Source organism: Bos mutus, chromosome 11 (assembly GCF_027580195.1).
Source record: "Bos mutus isolate GX-2022 chromosome 11, NWIPB_WYAK_1.1, whole genome shotgun sequence".
Lineage (NCBI taxonomy): Eukaryota > Metazoa > Chordata > Mammalia > Artiodactyla > Bovidae > Bos > Bos mutus.
The window spans coordinates 6,024,244-6,051,129 of NC_091627.1; the positions used below are offsets into that span (position 1 = coordinate 6,024,244).

At 53.0% G+C, this 26,886-nt stretch overlaps 1 protein-coding gene across 2 annotated transcripts in view; it reads right to left on the reverse strand.

Moving 5' to 3' along the window:
• Window positions 1-2,313: 2,313 nt before the first annotated feature.
• FUBP3 (far upstream element binding protein 3) overlaps window positions 2,314-26,886 on the reverse strand; it is a 49,643-nt gene continuing 25,070 nt past the window's right edge. For both annotated transcript variants that reach the window (XM_070378838.1, XM_070378837.1), the window contains exons 4-19: window positions 26,210-26,259; window positions 25,803-25,874; window positions 24,353-24,410; window positions 22,180-22,342; window positions 21,272-21,370; window positions 18,543-18,647; window positions 17,439-17,541; window positions 16,324-16,424; window positions 13,951-14,092; window positions 10,007-10,167; window positions 9,173-9,246; window positions 8,770-8,850; window positions 8,556-8,632; window positions 5,900-5,971; window positions 4,577-4,704; window positions 2,314-3,680 (exon numbers count right to left, since the gene is read on the reverse strand). In XM_070378838.1, coding sequence (XP_070234939.1) covers window positions 3,672-3,680; window positions 4,577-4,704; window positions 5,900-5,971; window positions 8,556-8,632; window positions 8,770-8,850; window positions 9,173-9,246; window positions 10,007-10,167; window positions 13,951-14,092; window positions 16,324-16,424; window positions 17,439-17,541; window positions 18,543-18,647; window positions 21,272-21,370; window positions 22,180-22,342; window positions 24,353-24,410; window positions 25,803-25,874; window positions 26,210-26,259 — 1,495 coding nt within the window. In that variant the 3' untranslated portion in view covers window positions 2,314-3,671. The remainder of the gene's footprint in view (window positions 3,681-4,576; window positions 4,705-5,899; window positions 5,972-8,555; window positions 8,633-8,769; window positions 8,851-9,172; window positions 9,247-10,006; window positions 10,168-13,950; window positions 14,093-16,323; window positions 16,425-17,438; window positions 17,542-18,542; window positions 18,648-21,271; window positions 21,371-22,179; window positions 22,343-24,352; window positions 24,411-25,802; window positions 25,875-26,209; window positions 26,260-26,886) is intronic.

Here is a 26,886-nt window from a genome sequence, read left to right on the forward strand (position 1 = left end):
CATTGTTTCAGGGCTGTCTTCACTTGCCCTTCCACCCAAGATGTGGACCCGGACCAGCACCCCCTGCGGAATTGAGTGTCAGTCCACTTTCTGGCCATTAATCTCGAAGAGTCTATCAGGAGCATTTGCATTAGCCCATCTTAAAAAACCCCAGCTGGGTCCCAGCGGGCCAGACATGGGCTCAGGAAACAGTACTGCTGTAGCCAGCCAGAAGCAGAGGCTCCATGGTGTCCAGACTCCATCTTGGACCAAGCCCTGCACCACGCTGTCTGTACCCCAGCCAACCTGAATGCGTGAGGATGTCATAGATGATCACCCCTGGAGAAGGACGCCTCCTACCTGAGACCAGGGGTATGATGGAGGCACCCTGGCTGGAGGACTCGCCACCCCGAGCCCAAACTCTTGGATGGATGGGGAACAGCCTGGCTGGGTCCTTGGAACCTGAGCTTAGGTGGCTGGCAGAAACTAGGCATACTCGTGTGATGGAGAACAGAGGCAAGGCGAGAGTTCTGCAGACAGCCTGGGCCCCCGCCCCGCCTCCGCCGCCTCCCCCAACACACAGACTGTCCTTCCCGTGATGACCATGCAGCTTTCTTAATGGAACACAATCGCTGAACTTGGTACATTTCAAGCACTTTAGCCTTCCAGGACACCAGACTGCTGATGAAAACCATCTTCCGTGGGCGCCATGTTAATGAGAGGCCAAATTTCATATGCTTGCAAACTTTCCCCCCTCCTCCTGCTATACTGCACCCCACCCCCTCTCAATAAAAGGTTGCATCAGAGAGAGAGAGAGAGAGATTTCCATAATTTATAGTATGGGCATTTCACTGGGGACAAGCGCTAATCTGTACTTACCGATACATTTAAGAAAATGCATCCTCCCGCAAGCCTGCGCCATTTATGACTCTTGGCACAAACCGCAATGCTCAGTCTTCAATTAAGGGACACCTTAGGGTTCATTATCACACAATCGCTCCCTGTGAACCATGCCAAATGCTGTTTTGGCACGGAGCTTGGAAGATGAATTAGAAGGAAGTCTTCTCTGTAATGCCGTCTCCCTAAATCCCATTCCCACCATCAGCGTTTATGCCCTTCTCTGGCGCGACCCCCTCCTTCTTTCCAAGTGGCTTTTACTATTCAATTTCTCAACGTCAAAGTCGATTCTCTAGAGGTGTAGTCAGAGATGCCACGTCTCCTTTTTGTCTTCCGGCTCTCAACAGGCCTCAGAATGGCTACAGATGGGCGGCTCTCCACACTCCTTGTTGGCCTAAACGAGCCACAGATGCTTTTTTTCCCCCTCCTCTTAAGCGCCTGGGGTAGAGAGAAGAAAAGGGACCAGAACGGGAGTCACATGCCATGAGAATGAGCCATAAGGAGGTTCTAAACAGGGTCCTCCTCGCAGCCCTGTGTCTAAACCAAGAGGTGCCTCACGCGCACGGCTCACAGCAGAGGGAGGAGAGTTCAGAGTCAAGGGGAGAGCTCTGTTCAAAGCTGGTCACTTCCACCAATGGGAAAGGAGGCAGGAAAAGGAGAGTTCAAAGGCCCATCTCCTTACCCCCTCAAAAACTCTCCAGTCCAGGGCCCACACTGTGCCCATGTGTCCTGAATCCACAGGACCCTCCCTGGCTTCAACCCGGGGGTAGGGGCACCCTTTTTTGTCTCCTTCATAAAAACACTGAAACAGAACGAGCATGTTTCCTGGCACTTTCCAGCTCTCCCAGCTGCCCAGGTCCCACCACTGATGTGGGCTGAGAGAAAACGGCACCCATCCAGGGAAGGGGCAGGCCCCGGGCCGTGGAAGGAACTGGCGGGCGGCCGATGCACCGGGCCACATCCAGGCTGCCCGTTTAGGTTCTGATTTCCCAGGGGTGTGTGGGGAGGTAGGTGGGCGGGAGAGAGCTGACTCAGGTGCGGGGATGTGCCTGGACCCCCGCCCCCGGCCACCCCCCCACCCCCATCTTGACTGCCCTCGATGAATCTTCCGGCTCCACTTACGATGACAGCACCCCCGCAAGGAGACCCGTTATTGACTTCTTGGTGTCACACCCACATTGAGAGATGTGTAGATGTGACAGGTAAGGGGGCTGATGGTAACCCAGGCTCTAAAGTCAAAACTGTCAGATGATGCGTAGCCATTAAGGTAAAGTTAGCTTAACGAAGGAGTTGCAAACGCAGGCTGTGCTCGGATCAGCTTGGGCCAGGCAGCACAGGTGATGGGACCGAGAAGCCTTTCTTTGGAAGGGTGGGCGGGGGCGGGCAGCAGGCAGGGGCCGTGGGAGGAACAAGACCGGAAGCAAACAGACTGAAAAATACTTTGCCCACAAGATGTCTTGTGGAAATTTTATTATGTAGAGTGTAAAATGAATTGTCAGTCAAATAAAAAGAACACGTCTTTTTTTTTTTTAAAAAAAACAACATGCATAACATTTTCCAATTGCCTTTTTTAATAGTTAGACATTTCAAGCATTATAAGGAAAAAAAGGAGAATACCTCCCAGACACTGTAACTTCAGTACATCTCAAACGGAATGTCCCCCAGGTCAATTGAAAAATGCAAGAAAAAAAAAATAGCTTCAATTCCGTTTTTCTTTCCTTTAAAAATACATGTTACCTGTACAAGATACACTACAGTAAACATTGGAAACCATATTATCCCTTTTATTAAATCAAAATTATTTAATTCATATTGCGGTTAATGCTAGATTTATTTATTCATCTAGTTAATTTGACAAATATTAAGAAAATATTTAAAAGAAAAAAGCAAAAAACACCTTGGAATTAAAAAATAGTTACTACATTTTTATGCGGTTTAATGTTCCACAGTGTTTGTTAAAAGTTATATTGAATTTATTTTTAATATTAAAAATAACAGTATTTATATTTCTGAGAGAATAGAGAAAGGTTTTTTTGTTTTGTTTTTAAAACAAGCTTGGAGGTCTTAGATACACAATTGCAACCGGTAGATAATGGAGACATGAAAAAACATCTGCTAAACACACAAAAACATTTTTATATTATTAACCCCCTTAGAACTCTAGAAATTATACAAACCCTAAAAAATGCCCCCTCCCGATCCCTGTTGGACAGCAATACAATTATCTGTCTCAATTCAGAATTCACATAATTAATTACAATACATAATAGTTCAGTTTTTTAAAAAATGCAATAAAACCAGACAGCCAAGATACAAGAAATTAGAAGTAAAACATTTAATGAATTTACACATTTAAGAATATTTAAATACTGTTTAAAAATTTTTTTAAAGAATTTGTTACAAACCACCTAAGACTTCCAAGCCACTTTTTTCTGTTGCAACAGAAAAAACTGTAAATAAAGAGACACACGAACAAAACAAAACAAAACCAGAACACACCACGTTGAAATGTCACCGCTCTGAGGCACATTCTGGTACCAGAATCTGCAGGTATTGCTCCAAAAAGATTCCCAGAGCTTACGCATTTGAAGTAACGAACAACGATAATGAAACAAAAATTGTCAGCAATTTTTAGTAACTAATTCTCCTGATTTTTAGAAAAATTCTGTTAATCTAAATATAGTGTTTCACAGAACAAAACAAAGGTTCTTCATCAAAGGGTTTGCAAATCCAAAAACCTCTGTTACAAACAGGTCTTTGCTCACAATGCTTTTGAGGGAGGGGAGCCGCGGGTCCTACTGCTCCTGTGGAAGGAAGGGGGACAGGTTAGTCTGAGGGCACAGTCTCAGGTGCTGATGTGCCGTCTGGGGCTCTGTCTGCAGAGAGGTAATGGGCACTGGCACACGCGTGCTTGGGCGTACACACACACACACGTGTGTGAGCGCCAATGTCTCAGCGCCTTCTTGCCCTCGCACCCGGGATCTGGCCCAGACAAGCTCTCACACATGAGGCCTTGGGCGCCTCCTTCCACAGGGATCCTGGGCGGGGAGAGGGGAGTGAGTGACACTTCTCCTTGGTCACCTACCGCCTCCCCCCCTCAACTCCTGTCCCCACAGGGCCCAGTTTCCCAGTGAGATGACAGACTGGTCTGGGGGTTCAGGGCCTGTGGTCACCAAGGGACTGTGCACAGGGACCTGACCGGCATCAGGTCACCTGGAATGCGGCTTGCAGGAGTGCTTGGTCCCCCGTCTTCCCCACATTTGGAAGAAAACTTTCTGGACAGAGCCCTCTGGTTTCCAGCCTTGGAAGGGGGGGACTTGCTCTCCGCCTGCTGCCCCTCACTGCTGACTGGGGACAAAAGTGACAGCCTGGCCACCCCACCCTCTTCAAGAACAGCACTGGGCAGTGGCCACCAGTCCCCAGGGGCAGTGCCATGCCTGCCCAGGGCCGGCTCAGCCTGGCAGGCTCACTTACAACTGGGAGCCTGGGTCCAGAGGAAGACACCGAGGCCGCTCAGCCCGGCAGTCTGCCTAACCTATTCTTTCCCTAAGAGGCTCCAATTTGTTCCAGCAGGGGCGAGGAGGGGGCCAGGGTGGTGGCTCTGTACCACTGGGGCCCGAGGTCAGGCACACACAGAAGGCTTGGGGTGGGGGAGTGGAGGCCTGGGTGGTCCCGGCGTCGCGGGCGATTGGCTACAGACCTGGCTAGGGGCCTGCGCCTGCCCTAACGTCTGCCCGTAGAAGGCGACCTGCTGCCGGTAGTACTCCGCCCAGGCCATGGTGTAGTCCGGTGGGGTGCTGGCCTGGGGCGCGGCGCTGGCGGCGTGACCTGACAGGCAAAGCAGAGCGCCGGTTACTGGGAGGCAAAGGGCACAGCCTGCAGGAACCCCTTCCCAGAGCCTCTTGGGAGGCTTCCCAGGGGGCGCCTGGACGAAGTGCCTGATGCCCACGCTGTCTGGCCAGACGTGGTCTGCCCAAGCATGGCTGCAGACAGCATGGTTATCAGAGCTTTCTCGCCTGGGCCCCGCTCCACACCTACAGTCTGCTTCTCTCATCAGCCATGTTCTCGGCGTCCGTCTGTCTGTCCAGCCAGCTCCCTGCCAGTGCCCGGGGCCAGGGTGGGAGGAGGGAGGGCGAGGAAGCAGGCGCCCCGGCAGGGGTGTATGTGCGCGCGCCTGCACGGGGCATCGCAGCCCATGGGGGTCCAGGATCTGGACCGTGGGGGTTGGGGGGGTCTGGGAAGACTGGGCACAGGCGCTTTCACCAGCTGCTCCAGGGGACGGTGACCCCTCTGACCCCTGCCCCGGCCCCTAGAAGGGCTATGGGCCTGGTAACGATCGCAAACACAGGATGACTGCTTCTCTGACAGTGTCTGAGCCGCGCTCTTCCAAGCAGCAAGTGAGATCCTTCAGACTCAAGACACGAGACACCTCTTCTGACCACACCTGAATGCGCTGGTTCAGCAGTTGTGGGATGCACACAGAGGGCTCAGGACTCATTTTCAGTGATTCACCTGAGGTAGTTTTTATTGGGGGGAGGGTTGCCGTTATGAAGTTTTCTCCTCTTTTTAAAAAAACTGGGTTAGTGGAGAAAACTGGCACAGCGAGGAGCTTACTTTGGAAGAAAACATCTCAGTCCCTACTGCAGCCTCAGAGGCCCCGCTCAGTTTCACCTCCTCCCTGCCTCACCTGCCCCGTGATGGCCAGGGAGAGCCGGGCAGTGGCTGGGTGGCGAGATGGCTGACGGCCCCTGGCCGGCCTGGGCCTAACCAAGGGTCCTCACGTGGACAGCCCAGGCTGAGGCTCGCCCCGTGTGGAGCCCAGAAGGGAAGATCGAGCAGGGGAGGAAGACAAAGACGCCTGCGCAACTCGCTGACAGGGTTGGGGCAGATGGAGCAGATACAGGCAGACGCCCAGATGGACGCACACAGGGCACGCGGCGAGGTGACGGGAGCCACGGCTCTGGAGCCCGCAGGCGTGGGCCCCGGCGCCGGGGCCTCCCTGTGGAGAGGCTGAAGCACTCACTCTGTTTTTTGTAGTAGTCCTCCCAGGCCTTGCTGTAGTCGGGCTGGCTGCTCTGCGGCTGGCTCTGCTGGCCTGTGCAGAGAACACAAAGGCAGTCAGGCCTTCGGGCTCCCCGGCCTACAGGCTCCGGGCCCTGCTCTCCACTCTTGCTCACTGGCCCGGGAGGAAGGAGGCAGGCCACCTGAGGGAGGATGCCACTGAGCCCCGCGAGGCTAGGGCAAGCAGCAGGAGCGGCCTCGACTCCCATGGGTCAGAGACCTGGGCTTCCGGGGCCAGAACCTGAGGCCCCGAGCGCTGTCTGCGGCTCCCTGGATTGGCCCTCAGATGGACAGAGAGTCCAAATGGCACTGACCACTCCCTTCCCCTGCCCTTACTGTTCAAAGACTGATGGCTGCCTCTGGACAAGGAGAAAATTACAGGAAACACATAGGGAAAGTTCCAGAAACTGTTCAAGATGACAAGATGGAGTACACGCAGCGAGGGGCTGACGCCAAAATGCACACCTGACCCCCACCCAGCCTCGCGCTGTCCAGGGTGGGCTGGGGGGCAGAGGACGTGTGTAGGGGGGGCCCCCGCCCTCCTCTCTGAATTACTGGGTGTGGAAAGGCTGGGGGGGGAGGCGCAGAGCAGCAGCAGTCTGTCTGGGGCATGGGGTGGGGGGTGGTTACTAGACTTGACCACAGACAAGGCGGGACCTTTCTTCTGCTGAGGGCTGGCCTGTGTGTCCCCCTGTGAAGGCCCCACCAATGTCCTTCTTTCGGTTAGAATCACCGCCTGCAGCAGGCGGGAAGCTCAGTTCAGTCGCTCAGGTGTGTCTGACTCTTTGCGACCCCATGGACTGCAGCACGCCAGGCTTCCCTGTTCATCACCAACTCCCAGAGCTTGCTCCAACTCATGTCCACTGAGTCGGTGATGCCACCCAACCATCTCATTCTCAGGCAGGAAGGACATTCTCAGGTAGGAAGAATGTACTCAAAATCAGGTTTCATGGTCAAATGCTTTCCCCAAGAGTTAATTTACTGAGGACTGAGAGGGGCATGGGTTTGGGGAAAGAGCCCCCTCCCTACTGGGGCAGGACCAGACTCGGACTTGGATGCTGATGACAGGAGGCCGTAGATCGGAGAAGGCCAGGCATGAGGAACGGGTCAGTGGGAGCGCCCCGCTCAGATGTGGAGGGCGTGGGCAACAGGATTTTTCTTCTCAACAAGATGGACCAAAATCAATTCTCAATTCCTGAGTAAACAAGCAACAGCACAGATGGAGCCGGCGAAACACCAGGACGAGCTGTGCTCTGCTTACTCGGCCCGAGTGCCTCTGCTGACTCCTTACCCACCTGGGCCTGGGGCAGCAGTGGGGTGGGCTCTGCAGGAACCCCCACCCCCTCGGAGACGCACGTGAACCCTGCAGCTTTACGGGACAGTCTCCCCACAGTCGGGGGCTCCTCCCGGGTTCTCTGTCCTGGGTGATGGGCACGGGAGAGCCCTGACCCAGGCCGCTTCCCATGCTGGGGGTGCCTTCTGATGGAACAGGAGGAAAGGAAATGTGCCGGGCTGTGGGGTGAGCGAGCACTGTGCAATGGGGAGGGGAGAACCTGGGTGGTGGGAAGGTGTTCGTGGTGGAGTTCTTAAGGATATTCTGCACGTTTAAAACGTTTTGTTAAGAAAATGCCAGGGAAGAGAAGGTAAAGAACACTGCTATGCAGTGTCAGAGCTCACGTGTGCTTTAGAAATCAAATCCAAATCTTTCAATTCACTGACAAAAGAAATGGAGCCCCAGAGAAAGGGGGACACGCCTAAGGCCATCCAGCCAGGCTCCGGACTCCTGGGTGCTTCTCTAGCTATGGATCTGACAGGTGCCTGGGGCAGGGTTCACAGCCAGTGCTCTGCTGGGGGGCAGGGGGGAAGGGGTGGAACCCCGAGGCCAGCTCCTGAGAGCAGCGTGTCCAGTGGCCTGGCGCCGAGGGAAGCCTGCCGATGCGCCGAAGAGCGCTTTCCAAATACTGCCAGGCTGGCCCTTCAGATGTCCCCATACAAAAAGAACCTAAGGTAAGCAATTTCGTGCGGCTTTTGGTTTTTTTGGGCGGGGGGAAGCCTATGAAAAATAAGCTCTCCCGGCAACTGAACTCAAGAACGAGTTCCTGAAGCTGATGTGGGCTAGAGAAAGGGCATGGGTATGATTCCAACAACCTTTCTCTTTTACAATCAGTTTTCTTAAGACAGCAAATTCTCTTTGTGTTTTCTGAAAGTTCAGGAGATAGAAAGAGTCCCTTCCTAAGATGGTGCCAGAAAAGAAGACAGGGAGGAGGCCGCCTAGAGACCAGAGCGCGGGAGCGGGTGGGCACCCAGTGCGGGGGAGGTGGGGTGCGGGGCGGGGGCACTCAGGCCAAGCCGCCTGGAGACCAGAGGGGACAGCGGGTGGGCACCCAGTGCGGGGGAGGCGGGGTGCGGGGCGGGGGCACTCAGGCCAAGCCACAGGCCTCTTGGACCCTTGGCAGGGAATAGGGGTGAAGACTGGAGCCCGGAGGAGGACGGGGTTGGTGGGACAGAAAGGTTTGAGGAGTCGTCAGGCCCTGTGTCCCCGCCCAGCTGGAGATGTGCCCGAGGCCCCAGGAGGCCTGTCTGGGAGCGGGGGTCCTGCCTCCTCCTGAATCACTTACTTGGAACCTGCTGTGTGGGCTGCTGCCACGCCTGGTAGGTGCTGCCCCAGCCCTGGGTCAGAAAGGCGGGAGGACCACTGCGGAGGACAAGGGCCATTCATTCCAGGGCAGACCACACCCCCTCCCCACCAGCATCCCCACCCCGTCTCCCACCCCCAGGCAAGCACCAAGGTCTCCGGAGAAGCCAGTGAGCAGAGTAAAGGCGGCCACCCACCTCACAGGGGCGCTATGGGGGTTTCCGTTCACTTTAGCAGCAATGTTTGGGAAGCACCCTGAGCTCCTTGGAGGAAAGGTGCTGAAAGAAAGTGGGAAACAGATAAAGACAAGAGCTGAGGACCCAACACAGGAAGGGCTTTCACAAAAGACACCCTTCCCTGACCCAGCTCAGGGCGGGAAGCCCTCCCTGGGGATGCTGGTGGGCCAGGGGACCCTCTGCCCTCTGGGCAGGCTCTCAGCCCAGTGCTGGTCAGTGAGCCATGGACAGGCCAGAGGGATGACAGGGATGCGTCTTGCCCACACCCTGGGCTTCCGGCTGGCATCCCCAGAAGCAGCGGCAAAGGAGGGCCTCCTGGGTGGGCAGGAAATTCTCGCAGTCCAGATGGGTGCGGAAGACTCACTTTTGATGAGGTGCGGCAGGCGGCTGGCTGAAGGGGCTCTGTCCAAAGGGTCCAGGAGCTCCAATACTGGTCCCCTGTCAGGGCACAGAGGGGACTCTCACTGCCCGCCGGCCGCACCAGTGCCCTCTGCCCAGGCCCGCCCCGGGACGAGCCACAGTCTCCGGGAAGACAGAGACTCGTGGGGTAAAGGCACCCTGCGGCACTCACTAGCCTTCCTTCCCCGCGGAAGGGCCTGACTGCAGGGGTGGCTGCTGCCCCTCCGGTGGCCGATGCGCCACGCCGCCAGTCTTGCACCACCGCGCCTGCCCTGGCGTGCCGCCCTGGGGGAGGGACCAACCTGCTGGACTCTCCCGTCAACTTAGGCCGGCCCACGGCTCTCTCTGCCACTCTACGGCCCCTCTGAGGTGAGCAGTGGCCCATCTGTCCTCCATCAACACTCCCTTTCTTTATCTGCTTTGAGGCGCCTGAAACTAAAGCCAGAGTCAATGAACGCTGCCTGAGGGGCTGGCCTGAGGGGCTGGCCGCCAGGGCGAGGCCGTGGGGGTCCGGGGACAGAGCTGGGGGAGGCTGCCGCCCGGCTGCTCCTCTAGCCTGCGGGGCCGCGGCTCGGGCCTGAGCAGCGGTGGCCAGGGGAGCCCTGCGCGTCTGGGCCTGGCCCGTGTCCCTGCACCATGACCTTGCCCCTCGGCACCGGGGGAGGGGGCCGCGGCCCTTGCATCACCAGAGGACCCAGAGGCCCGGGAAGTGTGAGGTTCTGGGGGGAAGCAGGTACCTCGGACAGACAAAAGAAACCCCCGCGACTCCCGAGCCGGGCGGCAGGGCCCACGTACGTACGCCGACTTTCTCATCTATGAGGTGTCTGGCCACCTCGATCTGCGGAGGGAGCCCCCGGATGGTGAATATCCGTAGGTTGGGGTCAGTGCTGGGAGGGGGGTTCCGCTGAAGCTCCACGTGTGCTCCCGACTGCTGGTTTATGCTCTTGATGTTCTCGCCCCCTGTGGGCGGCAGGACAGACACAAGGGTAAGTGGGCAACTGTGTGGCAAACCCCAAGCTTGGAGCTCACAGAGGAGCAGGGGGAGCTTTCCACCCACCAGCGCTCGTCCTAAGAGTTGACAAGTCCTGTCCACTTATGCTTGAGAACGGTTCTAGTCAAAACTAGGGCTGTCTCACGCGTGAAACCAGGCTTCTGCCCTGAAGCTGGTCTTGCCCTCTGAGCCAGGCTGAGGCAAGGACCCCAACAGAGCAGCCACTGGTCCCCGTCCGTGTCCTGGGCTGAGGCGCCCGACCGCAGATTTACACACAATGAGCTCAGCTGGGGAAGGCGCTCCCTCCCGCTCGGCCCTTCCCTGGCACAATGGGGGCCTTCGGCCCGGCGGGGGGTGGGGGCGGTGTCACCGCAGGGCTGGTCCCCTCCCTCCACAGGTCAAACTGACAGCCACAGGCCCAGCGACACCCAGAGCCCATCCGGCCTTTAATACCCCCATCCTGTCGCTCCTCAAGTCTCTGTCTTCACCGTGGGTGGGGGCGGGTCTAGACAGAGAGGCAGGCTGAGGATGGGGGTCACAGAGGCCTGGGTGGAGCAGGGCTAATGAAAATGTAGTTGGACTCTTTGAAAACCTGGGAGAGTCCCAGTCTCTTAATGAAATTTGCGTAACAAAAGCTCCACCGGCATTAACAATGGTTTGATTCTTCCTTCCAGATTTCACAGAACTTACAGATCCGCTCTGCTGTTTGGGGTAGGGTAAAGCCAGAATACAAGGAGAATTTGGAGCATAGGATTTTATAAAACCGGAGGAGGACAGTCTGTATAAAATCTGGAGTAGGGTACCAGGGAGCCCCAAAGGATCAAAGCGAAGACTAGAGGCCAGTCTCTGTGTCACCCCTGCCCACCCAGAGTCAAAACTAACCTCCAACTGTCATTTCATTGTAACGTGTCCACAACCCTTCCCTCCCCAGCCTGCCCCTCACCCGCACGGCTGGAAAGCCACGTGTACACAAAGCATCAAGGCGAAGGTGAGCAGGGGCCTGGCCAACAGGCTCGGCCTGCACCGGCTCATCTCACCCTGAAAGCACAAGGGGAGTCTACGAGGGCCCAGGAGTAAAGACGGGGCCTGGGTCTGGCCGTTCTCCCTGAAGGCAGCGTGAGCGGCCCTTGGCATCACAGGAAGGAAACCAGGCGGCTGTGGGCATTCAGGAAAGCCTGGCTCAGCATCAGTTTGGGCAGGATGCTAGTTGGGTTTAGGGTGGTGCTCAATTTAAAAGGAAATTCATAAAAAGAGAAGTCCAGCTGACCCAAAGGCTGAATGGATGATTTTCTTGAAGATCGGCGACAGTGTAAGGACAGCGTCCCTGCATTTTCTGCCTTGAGCAAACACGTGCTCCTGGGGGCAGCGCTAGCCAAGGGTTAGGTTAGCTGTAGTCTTCAGCAGCTTCGCTCTACTTCCGGGTCTGTACAAGCCCCTCCCGGCCCCCGAACTACTGACCTTTACCCACAGGTTGTGAATTTTATCTTCTCTGCATCGTGAAAGGTAAGCAGCTTCGCTCCTAGGCAAGAGTGTTTGGGGGAGTGATGAAGAGCTAAGAATAGGTGGGAGACCCTTCTACTGCACACCCCACTTCTGCCCAGACCACTTGGTCCCGGAGGCAAGAGCACGAAAGGGCGTGCATGCCTGGGACTGAGAACCTGCAGGCCCTGCCAGGCCCTCCTTCAGGTCGGGGACTCGGGCCTGCAGCCCTAGACTTTTCCTCGAGGCGCCGGGCGCATGCTAATACAGTGAGGAGGCACCGAAAAACTGCGAGGGGCCGGAAGGAGTTAATTTAAGTTCATCTTCCTGCAAAATGAGGTCACCAGCTTGGCACATGGTGGCTGTCTCCAGGCACATTCAGCAGCCTGCTCCATTCTTCCACCTGATGGGGGGCAGAAGCGACCCACCAGTGGCCCCCCGGCCGGACGTGAAATCGTAAAGCAATTAATCAAACCTGCTAAAAGGCCTGGCTGACAAGAGCAGGGCTGGCCACACTATCTGTCACCATTGCTCTATTTATCATGGAAATCCAGCAGGGGCCCAGGGAGGCGCAGCGTCTGTCCAAGGGCTGTCGTGGGGGGTGGGGGGTGGGGGGTGGGAGCAGGCCTGCCTGCGTGTGGCGCCCCTCACCCTGGCGCCTTTCCCAAGAAAACAGGAAGACCTCAGACTCAGCCCTTGCAGGGAGGGAGTTACAGAAAGACCCCAGCTCCTGCCCCAGTGAAATACATCCTGGCTTCCTGAGGCTGCTCCTGGAGCGGTAGGGCACAGCGTCTGTGACTGCTGCATTCTGCTGCCTCCTTCCTCTGGGGATCGCTCAGGAGGACCTTATAGAGGACAGAGGACAGAGAGGCCGTCCTGTGAGCGCCGAGGCGTCAGTGACTACAAGCAACTGTCACAGCACCGGCAGCAAGGCTCCGCCAGCTTTGGAAAAGACACTTTCCGTGAAACCTTCATTGACATGACGGTTCTCGAAAAGCACAGAAAAACCTAGATCTGACTCTCGAACTCCAAGGCGTCAGCTGGACTTAACGTCATGGCAGAAGGCCAGCTGACAGTCTGGGTCACATGTCTGAATGATCGCAGCATTTGGGCAGCTAACAATGTCCACTGAACACCTCCCAGCATGAATACGCCCTGCCAGAAAATCAGAACAAACTCACGTCACTCCTCCCACCTCTGAGAGGCTAATAACCAAGTGACAGCACAGATACAGGAGATAAAACGTTTTAAAAGAGCATAAAACACACAGCGTCCGAGAGCGGGGCCCAGAACAGACTCTGGGAGATGACCGAAGGCCGGCTCGGGGGCACTGGCCACAGCAGCCTCGGCTTTCTGGGGGTGAAGATGTCCCCGGGCCGTGTTCCGTGGGATGCCAGCACCCCTCCAACAGCTACAAGATGCCTGGTGATCACAGAAATTGGGGAAACTCTGGGAGAAAATGGTATTTTTATCTTCCATATGTTGTCAAATACATACAAAAGGAATGAACTGAGAAGCAAACAGAAAGCCCGACGCTGAACAAGTCTCCTGCCAGCTCAGGGCTCTGCTTAGAGGGTGGAGAAGCCGGGCCTACTGCTTCAGGCCCCAGACCTGCTCTCAGCAGCCTTTCTTGCCAGCTCAGATGGCCCAGAAACCGGTCTGCCCTCTCCCTTGCTTTTCACTGAAGGAAGGAGCCACATTTAGCCAGTAACAAGGGCTTCTGACCCAATGTTCTCTAAAACACCTAGAAACAACTGACAAATCAAGGTGTGTCTCCCTCCACAGGGTGTCTGTCACTTGCGGTGAACGCGCTGAAAAGATAAAGCCTTTCCCACGCGTCGTGTCAGTGCAGACCAAACACCCACATCCAGTGAGGCAAAAAGGAACGCACTCTTCGCTTGCGGAAATGATCTGAATGCTTCCTCCAAGCTCCCTGGAAGTGAGTTAATCCCCAATCAGTCCACTGACAAAACACTCAGGGGCCCCTCACCTGTGCATTTCCAGCAACCCAGGCTGCTTCAACAGGCAGCCGGTCTCCCTTGTATAACATCTGTTTCCACACAGGGATGAAGTACTCGCTGTGCCCTGGCTCATGAGAAGGCCCAGGCAAGGGGGGTGCCTTGGAAGGCCGCGGCAGCCTTGCGCCTGGCCCCTTTGGTCAAGTGTAGAAAACGGTGTGAACCTCGTGCTTCGGAGGTACTGGACGTGTGGCCTGTCTGCCTTCAGGCCAAGCTGCCAGAGGGGGAGCGTCAACCCCTCACAGCACGGCTTACCTTTGCCGATGACGAGGCCGCACTTGTCGGCCGGCACAGTGTAGGTCACCTCCTGGATGCCGCCGGGGGTCCCCACGCTCCAGTCGCCACGGCCGCGGCCTCTCCCCCTGGCCACCGCCAGGCCTCCGAAGCCGTCTCTTTCCTGGGAAGGAAGCGGAGCTCAAGTGACGTTTCTGCCGCTGCCTCCAGGATTAGTTTTCCTCTCTGGGGAGGAGGCTAAGTGACAGGATGCAATCAAAGCCACACATCAGGACCTGAGCACCTCTCCCACATTTCAGATTCTGAAGTGCTCTTTTAAAACCAGAATTAACACAAATCACAGGAACATTCACGGAGATGTGTGCAGACAAATCACGTGGTTACATAAACAGCACAAACACACCCAACTAAAACAGGCAGTCAGGTATAAATTCTGAAGTCTGAAACCCAGTGCCCTGATCCCGGGAGTTTTAATCACTGGGCCCCAGTCTACAGGCATCAGGAGCTGGTTTTCTCAGTGCTGAGCCTACCAGAAGCCTGATATTAGACGCTGAAGAGCTACGTGTGGGCTTTTGAAAGTGACACGTGAGTGGCAAGCGTGACTTCGGGCCCTCCCCCGACAAGGTTGCTATAAAGAACAATTCAGACACTGCTCTGAGAATCAGAATACCTTGCAATTCCAGGTGGCGCGAGTGGTAAAGAACCTGCCTGCCAATGCAGGAGAACCAAGAGATGCTGGTTCAGTCCCTGGGGTGGGAAGGTCCCCTGGAGGAGGAAATGGCAACCCACTCCAGTATTCTTGCCTGGAAAGCCCCATGGACAGAGAAGCCTGGCGGGCTACAGCCCATGGAGGTCACAAAGAGTCGGCTAAAGCTCGGCACCTTGCAATCCAACCAGCAAAAGGAATAAAAGGATTAAAAACAAGAGCAAACCAACCAAAACTGGTTATCTCACTCCTCAAAAGACGGAGGGGAAGCCAGGCATACCCGCCCGTGTCTGGGGCTGCAGGGGCTCTCACCGTTCACCCAGCAGATAGAAGGCCCACATCCGGCGGCCAAGAGAGGAAGACCCCCTTCTCTCCAGGGCGAAGCAGCCCTTCTGGCCTCTATCCTGTGAGGCACTCAGGAGCGGCAGCCCTGAAAACCTTTTCAATGTTGATGGCAAACCCGGTGGAGCTGAGAGCTCCTTCAGGGAAGGGGCAGCTCGACAGACCCGTGACACAGTGCAGAGTAAGGGAACCGGATGCCGTCGGCCAAGAGTGAACTGAATGTCTACCTGGAATCTAGACCAGCAGGAAGCCGAACTGACGAATGCCTCCTGCGGCACTCTGCTTTTATGAGCGACAGACGACCAGCAAACAAGGTGATTTAGGGATCTACGTGAGAACACACACACACAGCCGACTTGCTAAAAGGGGTACGCCTCGGGCTCTGGGAGACAAGGCTGTCTCCTCCTCATCTCACAGTTTCGCAGTTCCAGGATCATCAGTTCTTACCACAAGAAGGATGTCAGAAAGGAATCCGTGACTGTTCTCTGAACCTGCCTCATCCTAAGAACTGCCTGGGGACTATGGGTGAAGCCCAAGCCACTCCTGGATATTCTGATTCAGGAATCTGGGGCGGGGCGGGTGTGGGGGGTGGTCCATAAATCTGTAACCTCAGCAGGTATACCCCCAGATGACTCGGGACCATGTGGGGTGTACCACCAGGTACAAACAACCTCCCTGGCTTGCTGCTGAGAAAACTATACCCAGAGGGGCTCAATGGCTAGGCTGCCAAAGGCCACATGAAAGACGGTAGAGCTGGGATGATGGCTTCTAACCTCTTGCTTCTTTCTTCAGCTCCTACTGCTCTGACTTTTCCTACAAACCTGGGGGACATGACATGACAGCCGACCACCAGCTATAGTAGCTCCCCAGAGCAGTGTGTAACACAGGGGGGAAGGTGTCACACGAGCCCGCTCTCATTCCAGAGAAATGTGAATATGAGCATGGACTCTGGTGCCTGAAGACAGCTTTAAAATCCTGGCAGATCACGAAGTGCCTTCTAAAGCTAAGAGTAGATTTGACTTGTCTTATAATAGGTGTGCCCAACTGTTCGAAACCTGGCCAGCTACACTGTGAATCCTCCAAGTAGCTTAAACAGTCAGGAACTTACTTTTGTGAAGACAATCTAGATTCTGCAATAATAAACAGGTAGAAGAATAATAAACTGGCAGGGAAAAAATAAAATGAAGGCAGTTAAAAGACAGACGGAGAGAAGCCACTGGCCATAATCCTGGAGGGAGGTAACTGACGAGAGTACTGGTTTTTAGAAATGGGACTTGAGAGGGGGGCGACTGCTCCAGGCTGCTTCTCCAGGGTGAGACAGGAGAACTCTGGAGAGCCAGACCCACCTGTGCTGTAAGAATAAGCTCGCTGATGACATGTGCTGCATGCTGGCATCGATCCGGGGGTCCCATCACCTGTGCAGCTCTCTCCGGACTAATACCGTCATCTGTGGAACAAGATGGGAGAGATGGGATTAGGAAAAGCCCTGCTTCAGAAGGAAACAAACATCAGTCTGATTTGCAGTCAGTGTTCCTACCACCACTGAAGGGATGATAAGAACACACCTCTACATTCAGGACACATTTTAGGCAGGGAAACATGTACGGCTACGTCTTTCTGCATGGTTTCTGTCAAACCTCATTACGCAATTACAGCCATTTAAAAGGGGCATCATAGAAGTTCCCTGGTGGTCCAGTGGTTAGGGCTCCATGCTCCCAGTGCGGAGGGCCCAGGCTGGATCCCCGGTCAGGGAAATGGATCTCATATGCCGCAACTAAGACACAGCACAGCCAGATGAATAAATGTTAAAACAAAAAAGTTACAGAAACTAAACTTGAAAATAGACTTGAGATATGGCAATATTTTCCAAAGATTTTCCTCATGCGATGAGGAAAATAAAGACACTGTAGATAATTTTGCTCATAAAAGTAAATTTGTAACACTTAAAGAACTGTCCTTAAGATTTTTTTTTTTGGCCATGCCACAGGGCTTTGTGTGATCTTAGTTCCCTGACCAGGGATAGAACCTGGGACCCCCTGCACAGAGCCTTAACCACTAGACCACCAGGGAAGGCCAAGATTTTTTTTAAATGGTTTTATCTTTAATGTTATGAAATAAAAAATAAGGTGTTTGCTTTTAAATCTTTAATTGGCAAATTAAAAGCTGGAAATGCTAATGTTGAACCCCACTCCCTTAAAGAAAAAAAGAAAAAGGCCTGGACACTCCTGGGCTAGCGTGTTCTGGTACATGAAGGGTGACCCTGCCAGCAAATCCACAGAAAGAAATGAGGGCCGGAGGAGAAACTGGATTGGAAATCTGGTAACAGAACGTTGCTAACGAGAGAAAAGGTGAGAGAGAGAGCAAAGAACACACAGCGGGCTAACAAAACAAAGTCCTTGTTCTGTGAGGTGTTCTCTACTTCTTCATAATGCTGAAGATTTCGAGAATCATCAAAACCAACCTGGTTTGAACTGAATTCTCACACCGGCATCGTTCTGGATCTTTTTGATCATTTCCCCGTTTCTTCCTATTACAATCCCGACAGCAAACCTAGGCACAGACACCTGAGCACAGAGAAACAAAACCTCATCAGCATTTCCCTGCAAACCTGTCTTTTCTGCAAGTCTGGTGTAAGTGTGTATGCATACCATTTTTATTACAACATATTCCTGGAAATGATACATAAAGCATATTTTTTTTCCTCTTAGGAAAAATGTTGTGGTTGATGACTGTATTCCTGTCCATTAAATGCATCTAGCAGGTATGAGACTTGATCAAAAATAGTTACAAAAATGAAGTAAAGCAAGAATAAACCTGATAAAGAGTTTAAAAAATATTTAAGATTAAAACTTTATCTTCCAAATTCTATGAAATAAGCATAAATGCACCACACACATTGGTACATGGTCCTTCACTCTTTTGTGGTAACACACGTAACACAGTGCTTATCACCTTAACCGATGTAAACGCGGCGTTTCAATGGCACTAAACCCCATCACAGTGTCCGACGCCTATGCCCCAAGCCTTTTCATCACCCCAATAAGCAGTCAGTATCTGTGAAACCACACTGCCCTGGTAACCTCTATTCTATTTTCTGTCTCTCTGCCTAGTCTAACGCTTCATGTAGGTGGAACCATATGATATCTGACCTTCTGCATTTGGGCTGAGTTTATCAAGCATCATGTTTGCAAGATCCACTCATGCTGTAGCAACATCAAGGATATATTACAATCCCATTCCACCTCATCAGCAAAATAGGTTTAGCGGTTAGATACCATCACAACACAGGTCACCGCGAAAACCTGGACTTTGGTCTTTATCTGGGCAGTGGGGTAAGCTTTGAAGCACAACCCCAAGCCAGGGGGAAAGACCCCAGTCCCTGAAATGCACGCAGCTGGCATCCCTCACTACACCTGACACTCGTTCCATACACCCCCAGGGAAGCAAGCATACTTGTCGGGTTTTGCAGATGAGATAGGCGTTAAATAACTTGCTCAAGGTTGAATGCTAATAGAACATGACCTTCAACCTTAAGCTTGCCTACTAACCTGTAACTCAAGCATACCTCTATACTGCCTCCTCCCATTCGAGAGCTGAAATCACCGCGCACACCTCGAAAGTCAGCTTGGTCTTTCTCTCGGATGATTTCTAAGACCATTTCTCTCGCTTGCTGCATAAACACAGATAAAAGGCATTAAGGAAAACAATCCTGAAAAAAACACATGACCCCAGATGAAAGATTAAACCCTCTTACGCTAGGCTCAAAGCCTCAGAAGGTGCTCAGCTGTGGGAAAACTCACTGTGTTGTATGATTATTACTGTTACCTGGGACAGGGGCAGGCTGCTGCCGAGCAGCATGGCGTGCATATAAAATCTCAAGTGTCCACACAGACAAGGGTTCACTGTCTGCTACAGCCGCAAGTGGGTCAGCACACTTGGGCTGGGTCAGAACTCGATTACGGTCGTCCCACTATGTTCCAGTATGCCATCTCTTTCTTGTGGGGAGAGGGTGTATCTGAGAGCTCTGACTGTGGGGTAGCTTTCTCAGCAGAGAAGTTCTGGGGAGGTCAAGGGAAGAGGTCAGCCTGGGAGCCTGCAAATACCTGCCGGCTCGCAGAGCTCGAGTGTCTCCTCCCAACTGGCAAGCCCACGCCCCACACCTGACCATCTCTAAGGCACATCCAGGGTCCTCTCCCCGCGGAGGTCCCTAAGTCAGTCCATCCCACCCGGGCCAGCACCAGTCCCAGAGGAGCTGGGGCGAAGGAGCAACCACATGTAACAAGTCAAGGTCTTGTGGGAACCCAGAAAGGGTCAGAGTTCTGAAAAAATCAAATCAAACAACAAGAAAAACCAAAACAGCAATGTCCAAGGACATTTGGAGAAATCGAAATACGGACTGACTGTAAGATGATGTCATGGTACTACTATTATTTTCCTAGGCCGCTTTATAATAAAAAAGGACGCTTTATTCTTAGGAGATACATACTGCAGGATTTAGAGGTAAAATGTCATATGCGTGTGCTCAGTTGCGTCTGACTCTTGGCAACCCCATGGACTTGTAGCCTGCCAGGCTCCTCTCTCCATGGAATTTTTTAGGCAAGAATATTGGAACTGGGATGCCATCTTTCGTCTCTAGAGGATCTTCCCAACCCAGGGGTTGAACCCTCATCTCGTGCGTTGGTGGGGGGGTTCTTTACCACTGAGCCACCTGGGAAGCCCAGAAAAGTTACATGGTACCTGCCATTTACTCACAAATGGTAAAGCAAAAAAATAAAAAATACACACACACACACACATAAATGGTATAAGCAGGTTGAGGGTATTCAGATGTTGATTACACCATCTTTTCAACTTTTATATTTGCAGTTTTTCATAATAAAAAATTTGGAAAATTAAAAAAAAAACCAAACCCAAAGAACAGTTTACCCTAAATACAGCAGACAGCTTCTCCCAAATAAAAAAATAAAGTTTTAAAATTAAAAAATAAATACTAAAAACTTTCCATTATAATAATTTTCCTGCAAATTCATCAATGAAATAAGCTCTCTGCCCAGGTATCTTTTCTACAAAAGACAAAAGCCAAATGTTCCACTAGCGAAGGAAAGAGTGGAGGTTTTCTGGGAGGTGGCTTTTCTCCTGTCCAGCCAGTTCTTCCCTCCATCCAAAGAGCTCTACGACGCACAGCAGTGGAGGCCACAGGCTGGACTGGATGAGCCAAGTGCAGAAGGGTTAGATACAGTCCTTCTACATTTAAAGAGGCTGGAAACTCTGGGGGACCTGACGGGGCTGAGTGAAGGGAGGGCGTGAAGGGCCGTGTTGCTGACCGGAACCTAAGCAGAGCAGCCACCATAATCACCTCAATCCTGTTTTCAAATCATTGTTTTATATGAAGACCTTGACCAGAAAAAAGTATTATCAGATGATATCTACCAGGGACTATCATCTGAGCTCAGCTGAATGACCATGTTAAGAACTAGGGGAAACCTTTTGTCAGAGACTGGTAGCCTTGGCCAGCTCGAAGCCCCAGAGCCCCTACAGAGGAGAGCTGTTGCTGCCAGGCTGGCTCTCCAAGATGTATTGCTCTGGAGAGATTCAAAGTGCAGCAAAGGCTGGCAGAAAAATGAGCGTTCATGTCTCTCGGGGACAGACGCGCGCCCATGCCCACTCCTGCCAACAGTCACAGAGCTGGAGGGCAGAGCCCCTGGGTGACTGAGACCTGAGCCCCTGCCCGCTTTCAGCACTGGGGGCGATCCTCGGAGGCACATGGGGCGCCTGCGATGATGGCATGCACGTGCCTTCCGTGGTCCAGGCATCTTTTTAGTCACCTCCCACCTCAGCCAGCTGTCTTGTTGAAATGGGTTGAGGGAACAAATAAAAGCCACAGGGAGCCTGCACCTGAGCTGACTACAGGTCAGCACCAGAAACTGCATCGGATCAGAGTTGCCTCAGCCAACAAAACTGTCTGTGCTGTGGACAAGCTCTGTGCATGCGTTGCCCCTGCCACAGCCTCCATGGACGGGCTGGCTCTGAGCACTTGAAACACGGCCTGTGTAAATAAAGGACTCATTTTTTATTTAATATGAACGATTCCAACAGCCACATGTGTCCAGCAGCCCTGGTACAGGGCAGAATGACCCAGTTCTCTTCACCCTCAAACTTGGAGTGAGAACATAGCTTACCTTAAATCAAGGACCACCCCCCTTATGATTTCCCAAATGACAAAAACACAACAAGCATACCACCAAGTGATGCCACCACACCTGGGACCTGCCTGACCCACGGTTTCTCTCCTACCTGAACTTTAAACGGGTCTCCGGTGATGCGAAGGGGCTTGTCTGCTCCTGTGGGCAATGGGCCGTCCTGAATCATGACCATCTTCACACCGGTCCGCTCCTGTGGGGGCACATGGGTCCTCAGCAGAAAGCCTTCTGCCTCCGAGAACTGGGCTCTGAGACAGCACATAAGCCACAACTCCAACCTGCAACTTCAAAGGCCCTGAGCCCTGAAATAAGAGCTTGTTCCTAACGAAATCTGGCAGCAAAACGAACTCAAACTCACGGAAGCATCCTTCTAGTCCTCCTCTCAGTGACTGTGACTATGCTCAGCCGTGGAAATCTCTATCTGATTACGCGGTGCAGCCCTGGAACTTGCTGGGGGTGTTAAATCCTAAAGCACGCCTGGCCCCACATGTCTCAGATGAGGGAATCTGGAGCTCAGAGCAGTTCATGAAGCATTTACGCAGTAGTGGGCACCTCGCTCAGGGTCCCACATAAATAAAGATAACGGGTACTACTTCAGTTCACGACAACAGTGAGGGCAGCGCCTCCCTGCTCTTACAGACGAGGACCCTGAGCCTTAGCAAAGTACACGGCTGCATCTATGGCCTGACAGCTGATGAGCAGGAGTGCTGCCAGCTCTGGACACAGGGTCTTCATCTGAGTCTCTACAGGGCTTCACTGCCACAGTGGGTGCTGCCTGTTCAGGGGGACCCCAGGCCTTGGTGTCACAGCTGGCATCAAGCCTGGCCACAGTAAATGTTCAGAAGTGTGGAAGCCCCTGGGCAGAGGTTCGGGGGGAGCCCTGCGCCGTGATGCACAGCCAGCCCAGCTCGGGCAAGCCAGAGCCATGACCAAACCTCCCGAGCTGGGAAGACGAAGGAAGTGGAGGCCTGCTGAAGTGCTGCTTGGCCGGGGGTCACGCACCTGCAACTGCTTTATCGTCTCCCCTCCTTTGCCGATGACCAGACCCACTTTCGACGCTGGGATGGGAATCTCCTGGACCGTGCTGTTGCCGTCAACATCATTGTGAAAGCCGGGTCCGTTCCGACAGCGGTCCACGATCTGCCCCAGGAGCCGTTTGGCTTGTCTTTGGGAGGGAGAAGAACCACAAGAGAACCAGTGGTTAAGTGAACGCTCCGGGCGCCCAGGAAGGGACAAACAGCACCCGGGAAACACAAGAAGGGGTCAAGGCTGCCCTCCAGCCAACTCCAGCTGTTGCCCCCACTACCCGGGAGGGCTCTGCCATCCGCCAGGCTACTGGGCTGAAGTTGAAAGCAACACGCACCACAAGAGCAACGTCCCGCCACAGCCCCTCCACGTCTGCCCTCCGCTTGCCCTCGTGTCTCGTGTGCATGCCACACACACGCCTGTCTCCTATTCGAATGTCAGCGGCCTTGGTGGCAGAGCCTACCTTTGATCCCCCTGCGTCTCTCTGCGCCCCAGTCCAGCACAACCCTCCTCACAGAGCACACGCTCAACGGACGGTGGTTAAATAAGGGCAGAGGAGAAAGCAAGGAGAAAGACAGGATGAAAGAAAGAAAGCAAGGGTTAGTAGTCGTCATCTGAATCCTCAAACTCGGAATTTCTTCTCCATAACCAACCAGACTGCTTGGGTGACTTTTCAGCTAGGGCTAGGAGTCACTAGCTCAGTTTCAAGGGTGGGGAAGAAAAGGAGGCAGGGCCTTGGTGCAACTGCATGGCCATGTACACCTTCTTGGGGCTTTTTCGATGGTCAAAAGCCTGCATTCCCCTGGAATTTTATGCTGATGTACCTGGAGACGGGGAGAGGAAAATTGTACTGGTGAAGTAGTACAACCCAGCCTACTGAGGTCCTCTGTTGGGCCAACCTCCTTTTCTGCACCAGAATCTCCCCTGGCTGTTATTTGCAGTGTTTGTTCTTTGAATCACCACGTATGATCTATTTTGTGGTTCCTTTAATAGCTACTGAACAGGCTGGCTGGACTGTGCACTGAAGCAAAAAAAAAAAGGTTTTCTACTCAAGTTATAACCCTGCTGCCTTGACGGCTTGGGCAGAACAGGAAGCAGGAATGTTTAGAAGAGGAGGAAGAAGGCGAACAGCAGGAAATGGATGCTGCCCGCTGCAGTCCTGAGCCTCTGTGTAGAGCCAGCCGTGGGCATCTTCTCAGTTACAGCAGCCTTTTAGTATTTTGCCTGTGCACTAGATTGACCTGCGTTGGAAGAAAAACGCCTGGACTCCAGCAAAAGCGTCCTGCCTGCCCTCTAATGCACACCTGCCAGTGGTGTTTATTCTGGTTCACTGCTTGCGATGTTACAGCAGAACAAGAGAATTTAAACTCATCTAGACTCCCTGAGAAAGGGAAACAATAAAACAGCCCTACCTACTGAGCCAGACATAATCTCGGCACCCCTGTCCCCCGACGTGACGCTGCTTGGTAGATGGAAAGAGGAGACGGAGCAGACTTGGGGTGAGCACCTCCCCCTTCCCAGGAGGTTCTGGGACTTAGGAGGCTCGCATGTGGTACAGGCCTCTGGGCATGCATGTACGAGAGTGAGGCTTGTCCCAAGGCTGCTCTAAGGGTCCCAAGAGGCAAAACACCCTCTGGTTGGTCCACAGGGCCCTCTGAGTGGGGCAATGGCCAGCAACAGAGTAGACTCATTGGGTTCACAGATATCAGAAGGGCGATGGGACCAGCCCCAGGCAAGAGACGTGATGCCAGGATTCTCAACGCTTCCCAAAGTGAGAGAGGCTTAACTGATCCAAACCTGCTCAGGTAAAGGAGGTTATTAACAAGGAAGAAGTGAGTTAATGAGAGCATTCAGGCAGGGTGAACGGACACTCTGGAGGACCTGCTTTAGGAAGTAGGTGTTATGACAGATGTGAGAAATTCTGTAGGGTTTGAAAAAAAATCGGTGATACCTTATGTGTTTAAAATAACAGAACAACTCCCCTGGCGTGGCAGCCTCCCAGATCCTTCTCTGAGGAAGCATCTGTGTTTCGCAGCCAGACTGCAGTACAGATCGACAGTATTCAGTAACAATTCTGCCCTTCCATTTCTCCCCGGCTGGGGACGGAGGAAGAAGAGTGAAAAGGAGAAAGTAAATAAAATAAACTTACTCAATACTTTCTGGGGTTCCGGTAAGTACACAGGGCCTCTCTGGAATCCCAGAACTCTCTACAAGAAGAATCAAGAAGACGAGGTGTGTTGGTGGGCATCAGGCAACCGTGCGCCTTTGCCTCTGTGCAGAGACTGTCTCTCGGGCTGGTTCCTACACCAGCCCCACAGAAGCCCCGGCTCCCAGAAAAACAGTCTGCTCCCGCTTGCGGAGAGAATATGAAGCTAGGAGCTCCAGCCTGGATTCTCCAAATAAAAACAAGTCCTGCAGGGGGCAGTGGGAAGGACACAGCCGTGGGCTCTGCGTTGGTCCTAATTACCAGCCTCAGCTTCGTACCTGCCCCATGAGTGTGCTAGTAAGTGCCAGAGTCACTGAACCCACTGCTCCTCAGTTTGTCCACCTGCAGGGAAGTTTAAAGGGTACCTGCCGGCAGCTCTGAGGCACACTCGTGTGGGGTTTAATGGTATGCATATCAGAGTTATTACCAGTAATCGTACAAATATTGCAAGGGAACAGTGACATCCAAGCGGAATTGGTGCTGGGCCATTTGATGAGGGGAAAAAAAACCTTACTTTGCAACACCACACAGGACCCTTATTCTGTTCCTAAAATAAAAACTGCCTCAGGAGAGGGGTTCGAGGGGGAGGGGACATGTGTACATCTATGGCTGATTCATGGTGATGGATGGCAGAAACCAACACAACATTGTAAAGCAGTTATCCTCCAATTAAAAATAAACAGACAACAACAACAAAAACTTGCCTCTGAAAATTCATATTCAAAAAATGAAAGACAAATGGTTAACAGCAGCAACTGCCTTCGAGACACGGTAGAAGTATCTTTTAAAATAACAAACATGTCTGTCGTCAAATGTCCTCTAAATCCTGTCCTCTGCTGTGGAAAGTGGTCGAACTCAGATGATGAAATTATAAATCAAAGTAACAACTCTTCTTCCTGTTTGTGTCTCTCCATCTCACGTGGGGAAGGTCCTGAGCTGAGCTTCACACGTGCTCACAGAGCCAGAGCCTCTGGCCGGCCCCTTTCCAAGAAGGGCAGGGACCATCGACTCCAGGGCAGTGGTGAGCAGACCCCCGCAGTGAGCCCAGAGCCACAGCAGCACTCCCCCAGGCCCCACTCTGCCTGGCATCACATTCTGGTGCAGAAAACAGAGGTCCGGGACCAGCAGGTGCTCGGGAGGGACCACACTGGGCCCAGAGCCGCAGAGGGTCTGTCTCCCCAGACGCCAGATGGGCGGCTTTGCCGGGACCTGCTTCTGCTCTGGTTTTTCTGGTTCTCACCTGGGAGGCCAGCTCCACTGCAGGGAAAACAGCCATCGCGTATACTTACCAAGCCCCTATAGACTCCTAAGCAACAGGCAGAGTACTACATCTGACTTTATAATGAAGTCTGGTTTTTACCACACTGAGATCTATGAAAAAAGCAGCCCTTACCTGACGCAATCTGAATTTTGCAACCAGATTCTGCTTGAATCCGCGAGATCTGCTCACCTCCCCGGCCGATAACTGAAACAAATGAAACCGGGTGAGGATGCGCCCCTTACTCCACAGTTAACCCTGCACGGATGACTTCATTAACTCAACAAACATTTATACTCGGCTCGCGGCACAGCAAACCAGCGAGCCACAGGACTTGTGCGTGAAACACAGCAGACAAGACAGGTACCCCAGCTGACGTCAGCGGGGAGCCCACGGCCCAGCACCCCGCGTGGAGCCCGCTTCGGGGCTCCGGAGAACGCAGTGTGCAAAGCACTGTACTACACGTGACAGACACGCGAAGGGGATTACAGGGAACACGAGGGACAGGAATCAGGGAAAGAGGAAATGACGTGGGTACTTACTAAATCCAACCATTTTATCAGGCACTTTGAATTCTTCTGTTATTACTGCCCTAAAAACAACAGAGAACATTTTGGAAAAATACATAGAATAAAGAATTCTGCAATCATTTTCGGCTCCCCAAACTTCCCATATTGGCAATCTTAAGAGGATAGAGGCGTCAAATAAATCATGCCAACATGGCCAACAAGTCTACAACCATCTGCAAAGGCGGTCCCCCTAAAGACCCTTTTGATCAATCACTTCTTGCAAAGACCCAAGCCTCCCCTTTCCCTATGTCAGAGCAAAAAACCTCTTTCATGAAACCATCAGCTCCACTAACAACTGACTTTTCTTTCTACAGTTACCCTCAGCAATGCTGAACACCTGAAGGTCCTCTGAGGCGTGGGGTGTGCTTAGCCTTCGATTCTGGTCTCCCAGATGAAGAGAGACAGCTACTTGTCAACAGTCCTTGTTTCCCCATCTTTTTACTGCTTTCTGGCCACCCTCTAATTTATCTGCCTCTTGGGATGAGACGTCCCAAATGGAACCAGTGTCCTGCTGAGGCCTAACTGGTGCTGACCAGTACAGAATGATTACCTTGCTTATTTCGCAAGGGACTTCTGTTAAATGCTACCCCATCCATTATGTGCCTTTAAAAAAAAAAAACAACAACCGCCGCACTGGTTCTTTCAAACAA